Here is a 15,733-nt window from a genome sequence, read left to right as displayed (position 1 = left end):
ACATCAGAAAGTCCCCTTTCAATGACAGAACTTCTATGCTTCACTTTAAATAACTGTAATAAACCTATCACACAAGGAATTAAGTGTGTATGCAGGAATAAACACAAGGTGAAAGAAATGGATTACAAACTAGTATTCTTGAAATACAATAAAATGGCATAGAAAAAAACAAGAGTATTTTTCAACTTCAAAACATTTCTGATTATTTCATAAACTGCACTTGTTTGTTGTTTCCTAATGTCGAAGAATATAAATATATCGAACAATAGCCGATGGATCTGTGAATAAGTAACATAAAAATGTGTAGCTCTCACCTAACATTGCCAACATGGTCTCCACACGCCAGGTGCCGCCCATCAGGACTGACACGAAGAGACCGAATGCCGTTCTTCCCATCGTATTTAGTATCCGTTTTGTCTGTAGCTCCAGCTGAAACACATAAACCATACATCTTATAATGGAATACCACTAACACAAGACAGCATCTGGATGTGGGAAATTATTACGACAGTTAATGCTATAGCATTATTTTGGTTGGGTTACTGATAGGAATAATTTTCTTGAAATAGATGTTATACATGAAGAATTAGAATAGGACAAAATAAATCCATATGCAAATCCATCACAATATGACAAACTTGAATGTAGTGCAAACTTGTTGTCCTACTTCAGGACTATTGTTATTAAAACAAGCTTTTTCAGTCTCATACACTACTTGAAGACCTGAAAAACATTCTCAATCATACATAATAACTTGTTACCTGGATTATAATCGACATCACATAGGAATGTATAACTTGGATCAGTGTAGATGATCTTCAGTAATTCCTGCAGTGCAAAAAAAAAAAGAAGATATATAAACAAACAGTTTTAACAGCTTTGAGGTTTGTAATGTCAGTATCAACACAAAATGAATTCGCTCCAAAATCTGTCATGGGATAGCTGCGAGTGCAAAGAGATTTGAGAAAATGTCCCATTCTGTTAAGATACTGAAACATTGATAACTTTAGTGTAAAATACTGTCATATCTAACTCATTATTCCTGGCCACAACACCACCCTACTTTACTATTCAGTCTTTAACTTCAACTACATCACCTAGCCAGTCTGGACAACCAATAACACATCTTATTATTTTATACATAAACTGCAAATTATTATTAACAGCACATTTAATTGATCTGCGTTTTTCTCTTTAATGCAAATAAAATACATACGGAAACTTGATAAAAGGTGATAAAAAATACTAAAACATTACTTACGCTACTGTAAATGTTTCTTTTGCAGTTTGGTTTGTCTGTCATATGTGGATCCAGATTCCAAATCCGGATCGTGTCATCGTTTGAACCAGTGATGAAAGATGCAGAAGGCAATGGAGCATTGTCATGATCAAATGCTGGGTACTTCTGAAAACAAAGAAAACAAATCATAACATAACAATAAAACATCACTATCATCATCAACAAACAAAATAACAATCCAGTTTCATACCTTACACTATTTGTATCATATCAATCCAGTTTAACAAGAAAGGTTTCTGTATTAGATAAATATACTGTCAACTTGAATAAGGAAATGTTTTATTTAACTACACACTCAACACATTTTATTTAGGGTTATATGGCATCAGAAATATGGTTAAGGACCACACAGATATCGAGAGAGGAAGCCCACTGTCGCCACTTCATGGGTTACTCTTTCCGATTAGCAGTAAGGGATCTTTCATATGCACCATCCCACAGGCAGGGTAGTACATACCACAGCCTTTGATATGCCAGTCGTGGTGCACTGGCTGGAATGAGAAATATCCCAATGGGCCCACCGATGGGGATCGATCCCAGACCAACCGCACATCGAGCGAGTGCTTTACCACTGGGCTACATCCTGACCTGTCAACTTGAATAAAAGAACGAATGAAACAATGTTTAACAACTGCCCAGCTATTGAGTATCAAAAATAAGGGACCAATGAATATATTGCAGTTTATGTCAATATAAAACGTTTCAGGTTAATTATTAAAATACAGTATATAGTGTTGTGGTAAAGAACATCACATGAAATAAATTATAGAAACCAAAAACTCAAAAGAAATAAAAGCAACCCCTCTTTAAAAAAACCCACTAACATATATTGATGATGACATACTGAATGGACCACTCTAACAGAATCAATAAGTGAAGAAAAGGACGAAAGTTGATCTTAAATTACCTCCAAACTCCAAATACAAGAACTATGAAAGAGGAACGACCAGGCCTTTCCTATCTTCTTAATGTTGTGCATATCCCAAATGTACAGACTGTGATCATTGTAAATACACGTCAGCTGAAACCAATACAAACAGTGGTAAAATAAATAACACAAACATGAAGTGAAGACAAAGTTGCAGACTATATGCATGAACACCAAAAAAACCCACAATTTAACTTCAATACCATTAACTTTTAACATTGATAAACTTTGGTCATCATCAACTATCCCTTTAATATTTCATTATATTCAGTTATGGTAATTTAAGACGAAAAAGACCATTTCAGCAACTGTTTTTACTAACTGCCGTAAAAGTATACTATTTATCGGAAAATGGGCATAATAAAATATTTTAACTCTTTGAAAAGATGAACTTCCATATACCTCTGAATGAAACAAGAAATAGACAAGTAATTTTAACTCCTACTACCTTTTTGTGATCACTGTCATACACTACAGCCAGTGTATCTGGAAACTTAGCATCTTCTTTTGGAAAAATAACTTGGCTGAAAGAAAGGAAGAAAAATATGGGGTTATTAAAGGGACACACCCTAGTTACGGCTAGTTGTTAACCATTACGGCGTTGTTTTTCGCCCATCTTTTCACAAATAAAATTGCAATTTACTTACCGTTTATTATTTAGAATATATATATTTCCATTCACCTGAAGTGTTTTTTCGTAATCCTGGTTTTTGTAGTACCAAAAATATCGTATTTCATAAAATCGCACGCACATCTGAGAAAAAAACATTGAGCAGACAAGGTCTAATCTATTTTTAGAGGGGATATTTTCATTTCAATGTCACAGACGTTGGTATATCACGTGACCGTTATCATTTTGGTTCCGTTTGTTTTCTCGTGCACGGTTCGCGCAATCAACATCCGATTTGTTGTTGTTCATTTGTGAGATTTTTCTTCACAGTTCGTGAACATTTTCAGTAACAATAAAGTTCAGACAAGTAAGTGTCTCAATACAAAACGTTACAAACCCTTAAAACCAATAATTTTGCTAAGTCTTACGATATCTGGAGAGGGGATACAACCAGGACAGAACAGTTGGAACATGTCCAGGAGAGGTGAAAGAAACGCACCCCAAGTCTGTGAAATTTGTCGTGACGTAGGCATTGTTGTGCTTCGAGCAACATCTACCGGTGACATCAGAATACTAACTTTCAAAATAAATTATTTCAAGCAATTGGGACATGGGGATTCCCATGGTATTTATCGCTATAAAACCTGCTTTTTCACTGCATTTGATAAAAACGTGATCTAAGTGTGTTACAGGTTTGTAGATTTACCAAATTATAATTTATTTTCGCTGGATGGAACTAGGGTGTGCGGCTTTAACAAAGATAACTGAACATCTCATTTCTTTAATATTTATGTTTGAATACTGATGATCTTATTTTATAAACAGTCTTACAAAATCATAACTATCACTAATCCATACCAAATTCTTTGAATCATATTAAAACACTGACAAGTAAAAGTTACTTTCAAATGAACATCCAAATAAAATGTGGATGGTAATAAAGGGAGATAATTAAATCCAGCCAACATGTTTTCAAGTTGTTTCCCTTTATATCATGACCACATTATTTTTAAAGATGCAATCACAAGATACGCTGCAAAATAAATACTGAAAACAGAAATTTTCTCTTTTTATCACAGGCCATGGTATGTGTCATCCTGTCTGTGCATTCAACAGATTCCTTACTACTAATGGAAAAATGTTTCCTCTCTAAGACTATATCTCAAAATTACTAAATGTTTGACATCCAATAGTCGGTGTTGTTAAACAAAACAAAGTTTACACTTAACCTGACCTCTCACCATGTTCATTTCACCCTCCCCTTATCATACTCATGGAGTGGTCTGAATATCCCACCAGCCAATAAAATCAGACCTTCAAATTTCACGGAAAATATTGTTTCTGGTAGATTGTCGGTAAAATCATGGAACAATTTTTTTTGTTTCCCCACGTTTATTATATCGAGTATGATTATTTAACGAAAATAATATATATATAATAAAACAGTTTCTAATAGGTTCCCATGATCACAAGGCATGGCACCAAAAATGTTTCCAATGAAATCTGAAATCCTATGGCCTGAAAATGGCCATAATCATTCATTGTGTCTAGGTTACAAGCTCACTACGGAGCCCCTAAATTTTTGTGTCGACTCCACCCCTCAAGCTGACAAGTGCAAAGTCACTTACTTTGGATCTGTGGCTGAAGCAACATCAACACCGAGACTGTGAGGGTGCGGCAGAGTTGCCTCAAAGTGTAGAGTCAGAGCACTGAACACCCGCACAATACCATTGGCACAACCGATGAATATGTGATTATCACCAACAGCCACTGAATTAGCATTTGTGGCCTAAAAAATGAAGAAGAGAGTTGTCAGATTGTATGTGAATCAGATGCTTGTAATAACATACTGCTTTTATGATACAATGAAATATTTAAAGCAAAACATGCATTCACACTGATTCTGCTGCTACTGCAGTTGTGGAGTGGAGTAGTTCTTAACCATATAACCATTATTAGAATGTGTCAGATGCATCGTTAAATAAAACATTTCTTTCTTTTCCTTGCATGTTTTCAAATGTAAAAATATGCATTTGTACTGAGCTAAAGAAAAACAACTAAGCTAAAAATAAAGAAGACAAGCAAAAATGTATGCCTATTAACAAATATAAATAAATGTTTCTTATTCATCAAATAATATCACACTGGAGCCACATGGCAAGTTGAATACTCACCCTTAATTCTACCCATTTGTCAAGCAAGCGTTTGTCGTTGAATTCACACAGCAGGCCACTCTGTGTGATGATGTACGTACTGCCGGTAGTGATTCCCTGTCCACACACTACCTGACAGAAAAAGTTGTTTTTCATGTCTCCCAAGAGTCCATTACGTCCTTGCAGTGGAACTGTTTCATTAATCTGCAACAAACAAAATAAGACAAACATATATATATCATTTCATATGTTTTACTCTAAAAATAATAATACAAAAAATACTGTATTCTATTGTAAGAAATTTAGCATTTGTAATTTTACTGAAGCAAATAACTGTTCAGTACTGTGTTTTATTTTTAAAATCTGGATAGCAGTACTTATTAAAATCTGTCAAATACAGTGTTATATGTTATATGTACATACAAAACAAAGCCCTGTAACCTCAGGACTTTTTTTTTTTTTTTTTGAAAAAAAGTTACTGTAATTTTTCAATATGTAAATATTGTGAAATGTTTCACATTATGTGCAAGATTTACCCTAAATATAACCTCAGAAAGCTATCATGTACGTTTCAAACTAAAGACAAAAGATATTTAAAATATATTTACCTTTGATTTACTGCTTTGCAAATACCAAAATTTGACGTGGCGATTGCCCACAGTAACAAAATAGCTTCCATCTTCCGAAAATGCAACTGAAGAAACCTAAAAAGATGAGACCAATGAGTATTTAGAAGAAAAAAAAGAGTAAGGAATAAATGTATCAGAGTAACTGTCATTGTAATTGAGGATTTGTGCACACAAGACGACTACTATATATTATGGGGGAAAAAGATATATTTAAAATTATTTTTTCAAATATGCTTAAGGGGTAAACTTAAACAAACGCCAAAATTAACAAAATGTTTTGGAGATTTGTTTGTTTCTTTGTCTGTTTGAATCTATTGAATCTAAAGGAATTTTGAAAAGTTATAAGCATATATGAAATATTTTTTCTTTCCAAATTTCAAAACCGGGATTATGTTACAAATTGAAATGTCACTCGCAGTAATACAGGTTAGAAAAATAATACCACTTTGCTATGTGATCAATTTGTCCATAACAAGGTACTCATCAAGGCATAAAATCTCAGTGCTAATAACAGTAGTATACTGAACTCCATTCAAAATGCACTATTCAGATTCGTACTTGTGAAAAGGATATATGACAAAAAACAACAAGTAACTCACTTTATAGAACAGGATGTATTCTGCTAGGCAATAAATATACAAAAAACTGTATATACAAATGTTAGGGTTAGGATGTGTTTAATAGCAATGTCACATGAGTGATGGCAACAACATAAACTGAAAATTGAGTGTTGTGTTTTCAGTGGAGTGGAGTATATTATCTATAACTGATTGTATAATATAGGTAACTGCATACCATTGTCTGCATAATGGCTGTGCAGTTAAGCAGAACATACTTGGTAATACAATAATCTTGAGGGCATACAACCTTTGTTGTTATTTTCTAAAGGAAAGATAGAACCACCTCCAGTTACTCTTTACTAGTTCTCGTATAGGTGTACCTCATCTCGGGTACTGCAGTTTAGATAGATAGCAGACACAATGTTTCAGTTTTCTTTACCTCTCTTTCAGCTGCTCGAAAATAAGATGTACAGCAGAAATAATTTATCACCATACTGTCCTTATTCTCTTACAATTGGTCAAAAAGTAAATAATCACAAGATATCTGAGGAATTAAATATCTCATCTACTATAAAGTTTTCCGGAGCACTTTGATAAACATCACTAGGTGCAACTATAAACCAAGTTTCATTACCTTACGACTTATACTAGTTATAGTTTGAGAGAAATTGATCTAAATAATGCAAAAGTTGGCACCATAGCCACCTCCATCGGAAAAGTAATACCTATATCTTGTCTATATACTTTGTAAAGGCGAGACAGTAAACATGTCATCAAACTGCTGGTACAATGAATATAATACTTTCTTAGAACTTTAATTTCTCAAGTTACATACATATGTAAATCCAGAGGGTGGGCTACTTTCATTTCGAATCGAAGTACTGTATATATATATCTCTGTGTGGTGTGGTGTGTGTGTGGTGTGGTGTGTGTGTGTGTGTGTGTGTGTGTGTGTGTGTGTGTGTGTGTGTGTGTGTGTGTGTGTGTGTGTGTGTGTGTGTGTGTGTGTGTAATGCATGTTGGTGTACTTTGGAACATTGCAGGTGCCCTTTTCTTTCAAGTTTCACCAATAATATATGTCGTATTCTGATTTGTTTATGTATACTAACCTTGGATGAGATTTTGTTTGATGCCAGCTTGTTTCCTGTCCGCCAGTTCCACACATTAACTATCATATCATGCTGGGTGCCCACAGACACTATGTATTTCAAGTTGGGAGAAAACGCCTGCAAGCAAATATTAAAACATATGTTACATACGGTTATATGGCGTCAGACATGATTAAGGACCACACATATATTGAGAGGAAACCCGTTGTCGCAACTTCAAGGGCTACTCTTTTTGATTAGCAGCAAGGGATCTTTTATATGCACCATCCCACAGACTTGATAGTACACACCACAGCCTTTGTTACACCAGTTGTGGAGCACTGGCTGGAACTAGAAATAGCCCATTGGGTCTATCGACGCGGATCGATCCTAGACTGACTGTGCTTCAAGTGAGTGCTTTACCACTGGGCTATGTCCTGCTCTAATCCTAAATTAGTGTCTGTAACATGAATTTAGATGTAGTGCGGTTATTGTTACTGGTATTTTTACATACCACACAGTTGATTCCAAACTTGTGTCCATGGAACTCAGCCACCTGTGTTTTCTCCTCCACATCCCAAATACGAACTGCTGGCTGATGTCCACACTGGAAAACAACATCAAATTATATTATATATTAAGTACTGTGCTTTGGCAAGGACTACAGTACATAATATATGGCTATTAATGAAGAGCTATGGGTCATCATCTAGGCCCAAAAGGTCAGATTTTCAATGTAAAAGCATTTAAAAGAACATTTTGTTTGCCTTTAACAATTTTTTAAAGCTTAAAGAATACTATTTACATATTTATGTTGAAATGGGACATACATGTATAAAATAATAATTAGTGTTCTTGCTACCCTACGTTAGCAGGACATGTCACCACAATATTGCAACGTATCATGGTTTGCTCATCTCCCCACTATGTGTTTGCTTGTTGTTTTTTTGTAATGTGCACTCACTTTTCATGACGAAAACATATCTACATGTACAAGTAACAAGAGTACTGGTGAGGTACATGATACGCCCGTCAGGAGTTTGGTGGAAAACCATAGATGTATAGAATATAGACAAATTATTTGATTTATTTGTATCACAGTGACCTAGTAATTGTATGTGATACACCACCATCCTAAGTTGTTCCTACATGTGGTTTGATGGTCCTGTATGCATCTGTATGCAAGATATGATCTGGACGAGGATTCACCGTTATGTGCAGTAGATCGTGAAAAGTAGGTCACAGTGACCTAGTAATAGTACACTAGACAACGCCATCTCAAGTTGTTCCTACATGTGGTTTGATGGTCCTATATGCATCTGTATGCAAGATATGGTCAGGACAAGGATTTACTGTTATGTGCAGTAGACCATGAAAATTATTTATTTGTATCACAGTGACCTAGTAATTGTATGTGATACACCACCATCCTAAGTTGTTCCTACATGTGGTTTGATGGTCCTGTATGCATCTGTATACAAGATATGATCTGGACGAGGATTTATCGTTATGTGCAGTAGATCGTGAAAAGTAGGTCACAGTGACCTAGTAATAATACGCAACACTCTGCCATCCCAAGTTGTTCCTACATATGTATTCAACTGTATCCAAGATATGGTCCAGATAAGAAAAAGTTTACAGACAGGCGGACGGACGAATGGACGGACAAACAACGTCATACCGTAATACGACCCATCATAGACAGGACATATAAAAAAACTCACCTGTTAGTGTTAGTTAAATACATGATTAACTGTAAGGAGATGCACTTAGGTAATTAACAACTTAATTACTAAAGAAGATTATTGATGATATGCTTTTGTATCATCAAGTGAACATGCATACTAGCTAGGCCTTATAAAGCAAATCATGAGCGAGATTTTAATGTGGAATATAAATATTAATAGTGGCTCATGTATTATAGCTCTAAAGAAGATAATATTATTTAGGCAACTAACAACATTTTTTTTAAATATTTAAGTTGCCCAAACAGAACATTGGTTGCATTTGGCGACATGGCCAAAGGCCGTTTCGAGCCCTGATAGGTGACTTTAAATATATAGGTAGGTAGGTAGGTAACCAGTTTAACATGCTCATATACCACTAGGGTTTCGAACATGCCCATCCCGAGTCCGACCATCGATATGATCGGGGGTCTGACTCGGGACAGGACTTAATTACGTAACAGATAATTTTGAAATTTTTATTTAAGTCCTAATAATAAATGGGGCAAAGGGGGTAGTTAATTTTTAGATGCACCTAAAAATAAAATATAAAATATATTATAATTAAAAAATATACTCAACTACTGGTAACAATTTTGACAAGTGGCGCAAAACATTTGATGGGCTAGTCTGAAATAAATTTTATTCATAAATCTCATTGACACCTGATAACCTTAATTAAATTTAGGTCCAAGGGGGTTAGGAAGAAAGGTTGCCCCAGGCTTCACAGGAAAGATAGAAATTAAATTTAGATTGTTGAGAAATGCCAATCATATCCCGAACCGGGGTGTGACCAGGTGAGGGCCGGGGTGGAGGGGAGGTCAGATCAAACATCATAAGCCTAAGACCAAATATATAAACACAACATTACCATAATTTTAACAAATATTTATTATAGTCCAGACTAAAACTCTTTACTACATTTATTAGCAACCAATAAATTAAACAGACAAAGACAATATTAGGAAAATAGAAACCATTATCTATCCAGAAACAATCACAGCGCACATATCACCAATATATTTGTAAATGAAACTGACACATTTTCCTATCTTCCATCTGGTGTGGGGATGTATCAACAATATACCTGCAAATGCATGCAACAGCTGCCAGAGTATAATTTTAATTAGAAGTATAGTCAACCCTGTGTTTAGCAGCAACCTTTAGAATGTATTTAAACATTGGCTCTCAGGATGATTAAACTAATTACAGGGTCATTGGTAATACAAAAGCTTATGCTGGTGAATTTTAATATGGACTATTAATGACAGGTGATTGCTTAACAGAGGTGGTCACAAGAGCACGTCTGATTGTACCCATCATCATGATAGAAGTAAGGCTGCAGAACACACATGTTGTTTACTTGTGACCTGGTTATGCAGTAAAACATAGTGTATTCCGATTTCTACCTACACACTAGTGGTATCAGGCTAAGCACAGGATGTGTGGTCCTGTAGTGTGTTGTAACAGGTTGTTTTAAAAGTCTGCATAGCAATAAAAAAAATAGTGGATGACACACAAACCCAGTTATGGAAAGACACTAGTGAAGATCATAATCCTTTATGATATAACAAACAGGCCGAAACTACATTCCACAAAACATTTCTAACAATAAACAAACTGTTATGTGCATGCCACTTTGAAAGAGTTATATACATACAAGTGTGCACACAAGCAACTGTATGTATGTTATTGTGTGTGCTATGCATCAGTCATCAATGTTTGACAATAATGTGGCATTTTTTAACATGCTAATAAACAAAACTCAATCAACTTGCAGGAAAGCCGTATTGAGAGCAGTTGACAAGTTGAAATGCACCCATTGTTTAACAAGTGGTTATCATACACCATGGTCTTTACACCAGTACCAACTGAAATCTTAACTTCTTACTGGTAAACATGATTATTTATTCTCTGTAATGAAAACAGCTTACATCTGCTACAAACATTGAGTACAATTAAAAATACATACATGTGTATAATACATATATATGAAGAATTCATTTTCAAAAAGCTATAAATCCTTTTACGTCATTTTGAGAAAAACATGGTTTTGCTGCTACATAATGTAGTGTTTATCACATGAAGCACTGTTTTTAACATTCTGTTCAACGGTTATATACAGTATGCTTTTTTATGAAAACTTCATTGTTGTATCAATTGCTGAGTTATACCAACATCATATATTCATTGCTAACTCCATAAATCTGGAAGTTTGCTTATACCGCATTTTGTAAATACGCTCTTCATATATAAAACTGAACCTGAAAGTAAGAAAAACTCACCTCCCCTGTGACCAGATGTTTGCCATCTCCAGAAAAAGCAATGGAGGTAATAGTCTTCTTACTTGAATTGAAAATGTGCGACTGCTTGTTTCGTCGTGGATTAAACAATACCACCACACATCTGAAATTAAATTACCCAACAATAAATAATCCATTCTGCTCTATGATAAATTAATATTAAATTAAAAATAACTATTTAATCACTGGACATATATACACCTGCTAAAGAACGAAAAAATTCAAATTCAAATATTCAAATATAAATATCATCAGAACAAGAAATAAATATGACATGATGTGACATATGACTGAAACACTGTTGTATGCATTGTGATCCACAGTTGAAAAGAAAAGGACTGTTGTTTTATAACACCTCAGCACACACAATGGTTTTTTATTTAGTGGCTATTTGCAAAGGGTACTGGTGACATTTACATACAAGTTCAAATACTTCTAGGATATTAAACAAGCTTCCATTTCATATCATGTGTATGTCCAGAGTGAAATAATTTTCAAATGTCTTGAGCTTTATCCTATTCATTATCCATAATCGATTTCAATTCATATCCCTGAACTCATTTGATTAATGTTCCGGTAAGTCAGCCAATTGTATGACGTCATCTTATGACGTCGAGATGTTATGTCCCACTTGACATCTTAGTGAGACATAATACTTTGATATGATTCTGAACCAAGATATTTTTAACCATTTTAACTATATGGGTAAGAAATATAAAATATTATACATGTACAGGCCTACTAGTACATTATTGTTTTATTTTATTTTATAATTTTTTTTGACTCAGCCAGAAATTTGCATCTGGTAATGAGAATATACGTACATGGCTAATATCTTCTTAATTGCCCTGACTGCCACTTAAGCAAAAAGTGCTTTGCTGGATTTAATTTGCATAAATGAATAACAGATGCTTGCAAGTTCAAAGGCACATGAATAGTTGTAGCTACATGTTTTTGAATATACATGTGTACTGGTCTATCTTGCAATTCTCAGAGGTTATTTATGATAATTGTTGTTAAGTTAAAACATTTCAGCATAAAATAATGAATAAAGTATCAGACTGTAAAACAGTATTTTTGTTTATACAAGGTGTTGACTTTCACACCAAATACTAATGTTGCTGTCAATGACATGTAAGTAAACAGTTGTGAAAAAACATCAGAGGATTTAGAAGCGAACAAGTTGGAGTATGTCACTCCCTGTGAGTCAGACCCACTTATTTACAAAGCACTAGAGACTTTGATGACCTTCCAAGTCATGGTATTTAACCGTTGGGCATTGTACAACTAATTACACCTTCAATTTCGACACACCTGCATCCACTAGATTTTAAAAACAAGTATGTAAATGCAATTACCAAAGTACACATGCATGTATGCAGACATTTACATCAGTGGTGCATTGTGTAGAAATGGAGGTTCAGTAATGAAAATATTAAATATTTCTTTCCTTAACCTTATACCAGTATCTGAAACTACATGCCTGTTCAAAATAATTGATGGTTCCTTTTATAAGTACAAAAAAGAAAAAAAAGAAAAAGAAAATAATGTTTTTTAATTCTAACTGATGATTTACAAGTGAAACCAAAAACGCCTATTATAAAGCAAAATAATGTACCTGTTTTCTTTGCTACTAAAAATACTGCAAACTGTCATCAATTTTCACTCACAGCTGTTTGAACTCCCATTATAGAATTCTCTTTTTAGAAAGCGTTATTGGTATATCTGTCTACATTACATTACTGCAAAACCACCAAAAATAAATGGAACAGATGTGCCAAAAAAATAAAAAAAATTATTTGTCCTGTGGGGAAAAATACATTCATGAAAACATTTAATATCAAGTTTCCCCATCCTATTTCTGCAAGCTGATATGACTGCATGACAGATGAATCCACAAGAAGAGCTCACTTTAATACAATGGTAACAGTCAACTACATATTGTATGCTGACTGAATACATGCTGACGCCATCTTTGATATTGTAAATCCTTGAATAGAGACCTGCCTTAATTAGAGGTCGGGTCTCAGAATATTACCAAAACAAAATAGAGGCCTACCTTGTATAGAGGCCTGCCTTACATAGATGCCTGTTTGTGCTATTGTAGCTTTGTCGGGTTAATGAACACGCTATAATTGTCAGTCTCGTTGCATGGCGAGAATAACAGGAAAGGAGAAGGATTTTTAATTTTTCATTGAAGTAAGAGGTTTCCACTGTTTTTTTACAAAAAGTTTGGAAACCTATACTACTCAAAAGAATTTAAGGGTCAGACGATATTTTCAACATTATTTTCTGAATGTCAATTATATTAGCTAGACCATAATGTCACGCATGGTATTGTTCCATTTTGACGAAAGTGGGTCTAAGCAACCCATAAATGAATTAAAATCCACTGTAATTGACACTGTCGACTAGTTCAAATGGCGAAAACATGCTTACATTTGCACGTAAATTAGGGCGAAAGCGAAAGGTCTGCTAAGTGTCCATAACTTGCTTTTTCACAAAGCGCTTCATTTGCACGCTTTGCACGTGTATTCCATGTTCCCAATGCTGAATTTCCGTATAATTGGAGCTTGCGTTCGTGTACGGTGCACACTCCAAATTCGACAATGGTACGACTTCAACTGACTATCGAAGATCGAGGAAGGGCTATTGCTTGGCTTCAGGATGGCAATACGCAAAGAAATGTTGCTCTGAGACTTGGTGTCAGTCAGAGTGTCGTTGGCCGACTGTGGCAACGATACCAAGCAACGAATTCTGTTCGAAATCGTCCACATTCGGGAAGACCCCGAAGCACTACAAATAGAGAGGACCACTACATCACCAATATGGCTCTACGTCAACGAACAACCACTGCACGCCGATTACGTGACAATCTGCGGACTGCGACTGGAACTCGAGTGTCTGATCAAACCATACGCAATCGTCTGAGAGCCAATAATGTACGCTGCCGTCGCCAGGCTGTTCGACCACCACTCCTACCATGTCACAGAACGACCAGACGTCACTGGTGCATGCTTCATCTGCGGTGGCAACGTGTTCAGTGGGGTCGAGTGATGTTCACTGATGAGTCCAGGTTTAGTCTCCAGTTCAACGACGGTCGGGTTTGTGTCTACAGACGTCCTGTGTAGCGCTTCGCTGACGTTAACGTTAGACAACGTCACCGTTTCGGTGGTGGCAGCATCATGGTGTGGGGCGGCATCTCTATCCACCACAGGACCCCCCTCTATGTGGTGGATGGCAATCTGAATGGAATCCGCTATCTGAATGAGATTATCCGGCCGTTGGTTCTCCCAGGCCTTCAGCAGATTGGCGGCGGGGCAGTTCTGCAGGATGACAATGCCAGACCCCATCGCGCCAGGGTGGTAACGGACTTTCTCAGACAACAAAGTATCACCAGGATGGATTGTCCAGCATATTCGCCTGACTTGGCCCCAATAGAGCACGCCTGGGACGAATTAGGCAGGAGAGTTCGGGATAACCATGCCCCTCCGGCCAACCTTCATGATCTGGGTCAACTTCTTATGGCAGAGTGGCAGGCCATTCCCCAAGAGTTCTTCAGACGTCTGATCAACAGCATGAGGCAACGATGTGTCGAGTGCGCCAGGGGTGGATTCACACACTATTAAACGAATGTTCTAATGTGTAAAATCCATGTTTGACAACCTTCAACTCTGACAGCATGTCATGTGACTTTCTTGTATACAGTGACGTTTATTTGTGGTTTTTTGTAAATATGGAAGAATAAATAAAAATTTTGGTGTAGTTTACATAATCAATTTAATACACTCTGAAACTTATTTGGTTATAAATTTTTGACCCTTAAATTCTTTTGAGTAGTATACATTAGAAGGCTATTTTAGAAATTTTGACTGAATCAAAATAGAAGCATGCCTTGAATAGTAGTCCAATATCAGTGTATTGCAAAAAAAAAAAAAAAAAAATGTCTAGTCCATCCCATCCTCCTACAAAAATGTGTTTTGTAAATAATTTCAGTTTGGTTTCACATAAGAGGAAAAGTAAACATGCTTTGGAAATTACAAAAAAGTACTATTTTTGGTTGCAATTTAGAAATCAATCGGTTCAGAAATAAATAACTTGTAGTCCACAAGCACCAACAATCAGCCCACACAGTCATCAATCATTAAGAAATACATTCTTTGTTATTTTTAATGCACAGCAATGTATATAATTCATTCCATTTACTGAGCACCACACATGTCACACGACAAAACTTCAAACAAACATGTTTACTTAAAATTCTACGTCAACAATCATTGTCCTGTTGAACATCTGTGCAGCAGCATTTGTGTAAAGACCCTTTAACAAATTAAACAAAAAGCAAGTTAAAATTATTCATACCTTGATATATACTGAACAAAAAAAGAAACTTCCGATTTGTACATATAGTATTTGTTGTGTTAAAGAATTCATTGTG

The 15,733-nt window shown here is 35.5% G+C and overlaps 1 protein-coding gene across 2 annotated transcripts in view; it reads right to left on the bottom strand.

Moving 5' to 3' along the window:
- The window catches only part of LOC121371162 (mitogen-activated protein kinase-binding protein 1-like), a 103,192-nt gene that overhangs the window by 57,444 nt on the left and 30,015 nt on the right, over positions 1–15,733 (bottom strand). For both annotated transcript variants that reach the window (XM_041496843.1, XM_041496842.1), the window contains exons 3-13: positions 11,278–11,398; positions 7,783–7,875; positions 7,290–7,406; positions 5,600–5,695; positions 5,013–5,195; positions 4,467–4,627; positions 2,677–2,752; positions 2,208–2,321; positions 1,262–1,405; positions 762–828; positions 315–429 (exon numbers count right to left, since the gene is read on the bottom strand). In XM_041496843.1, the coding sequence (XP_041352777.1) occupies positions 315–429; positions 762–828; positions 1,262–1,405; positions 2,208–2,321; positions 2,677–2,752; positions 4,467–4,627; positions 5,013–5,195; positions 5,600–5,695; positions 7,290–7,406; positions 7,783–7,875; positions 11,278–11,398 (1,287 nt within the window). The remainder of the gene's footprint in view (positions 1–314; positions 430–761; positions 829–1,261; positions 1,406–2,207; positions 2,322–2,676; positions 2,753–4,466; positions 4,628–5,012; positions 5,196–5,599; positions 5,696–7,289; positions 7,407–7,782; positions 7,876–11,277; positions 11,399–15,733) is intronic.

Source organism: Gigantopelta aegis, chromosome 4, assembly GCF_016097555.1.
Source record: "Gigantopelta aegis isolate Gae_Host chromosome 4, Gae_host_genome, whole genome shotgun sequence".
Taxonomy (NCBI): domain Eukaryota; kingdom Metazoa; phylum Mollusca; class Gastropoda; order Neomphalida; family Peltospiridae; genus Gigantopelta; species Gigantopelta aegis.
This window is presented reverse-complemented; position numbering and strand designations above follow the sequence as displayed.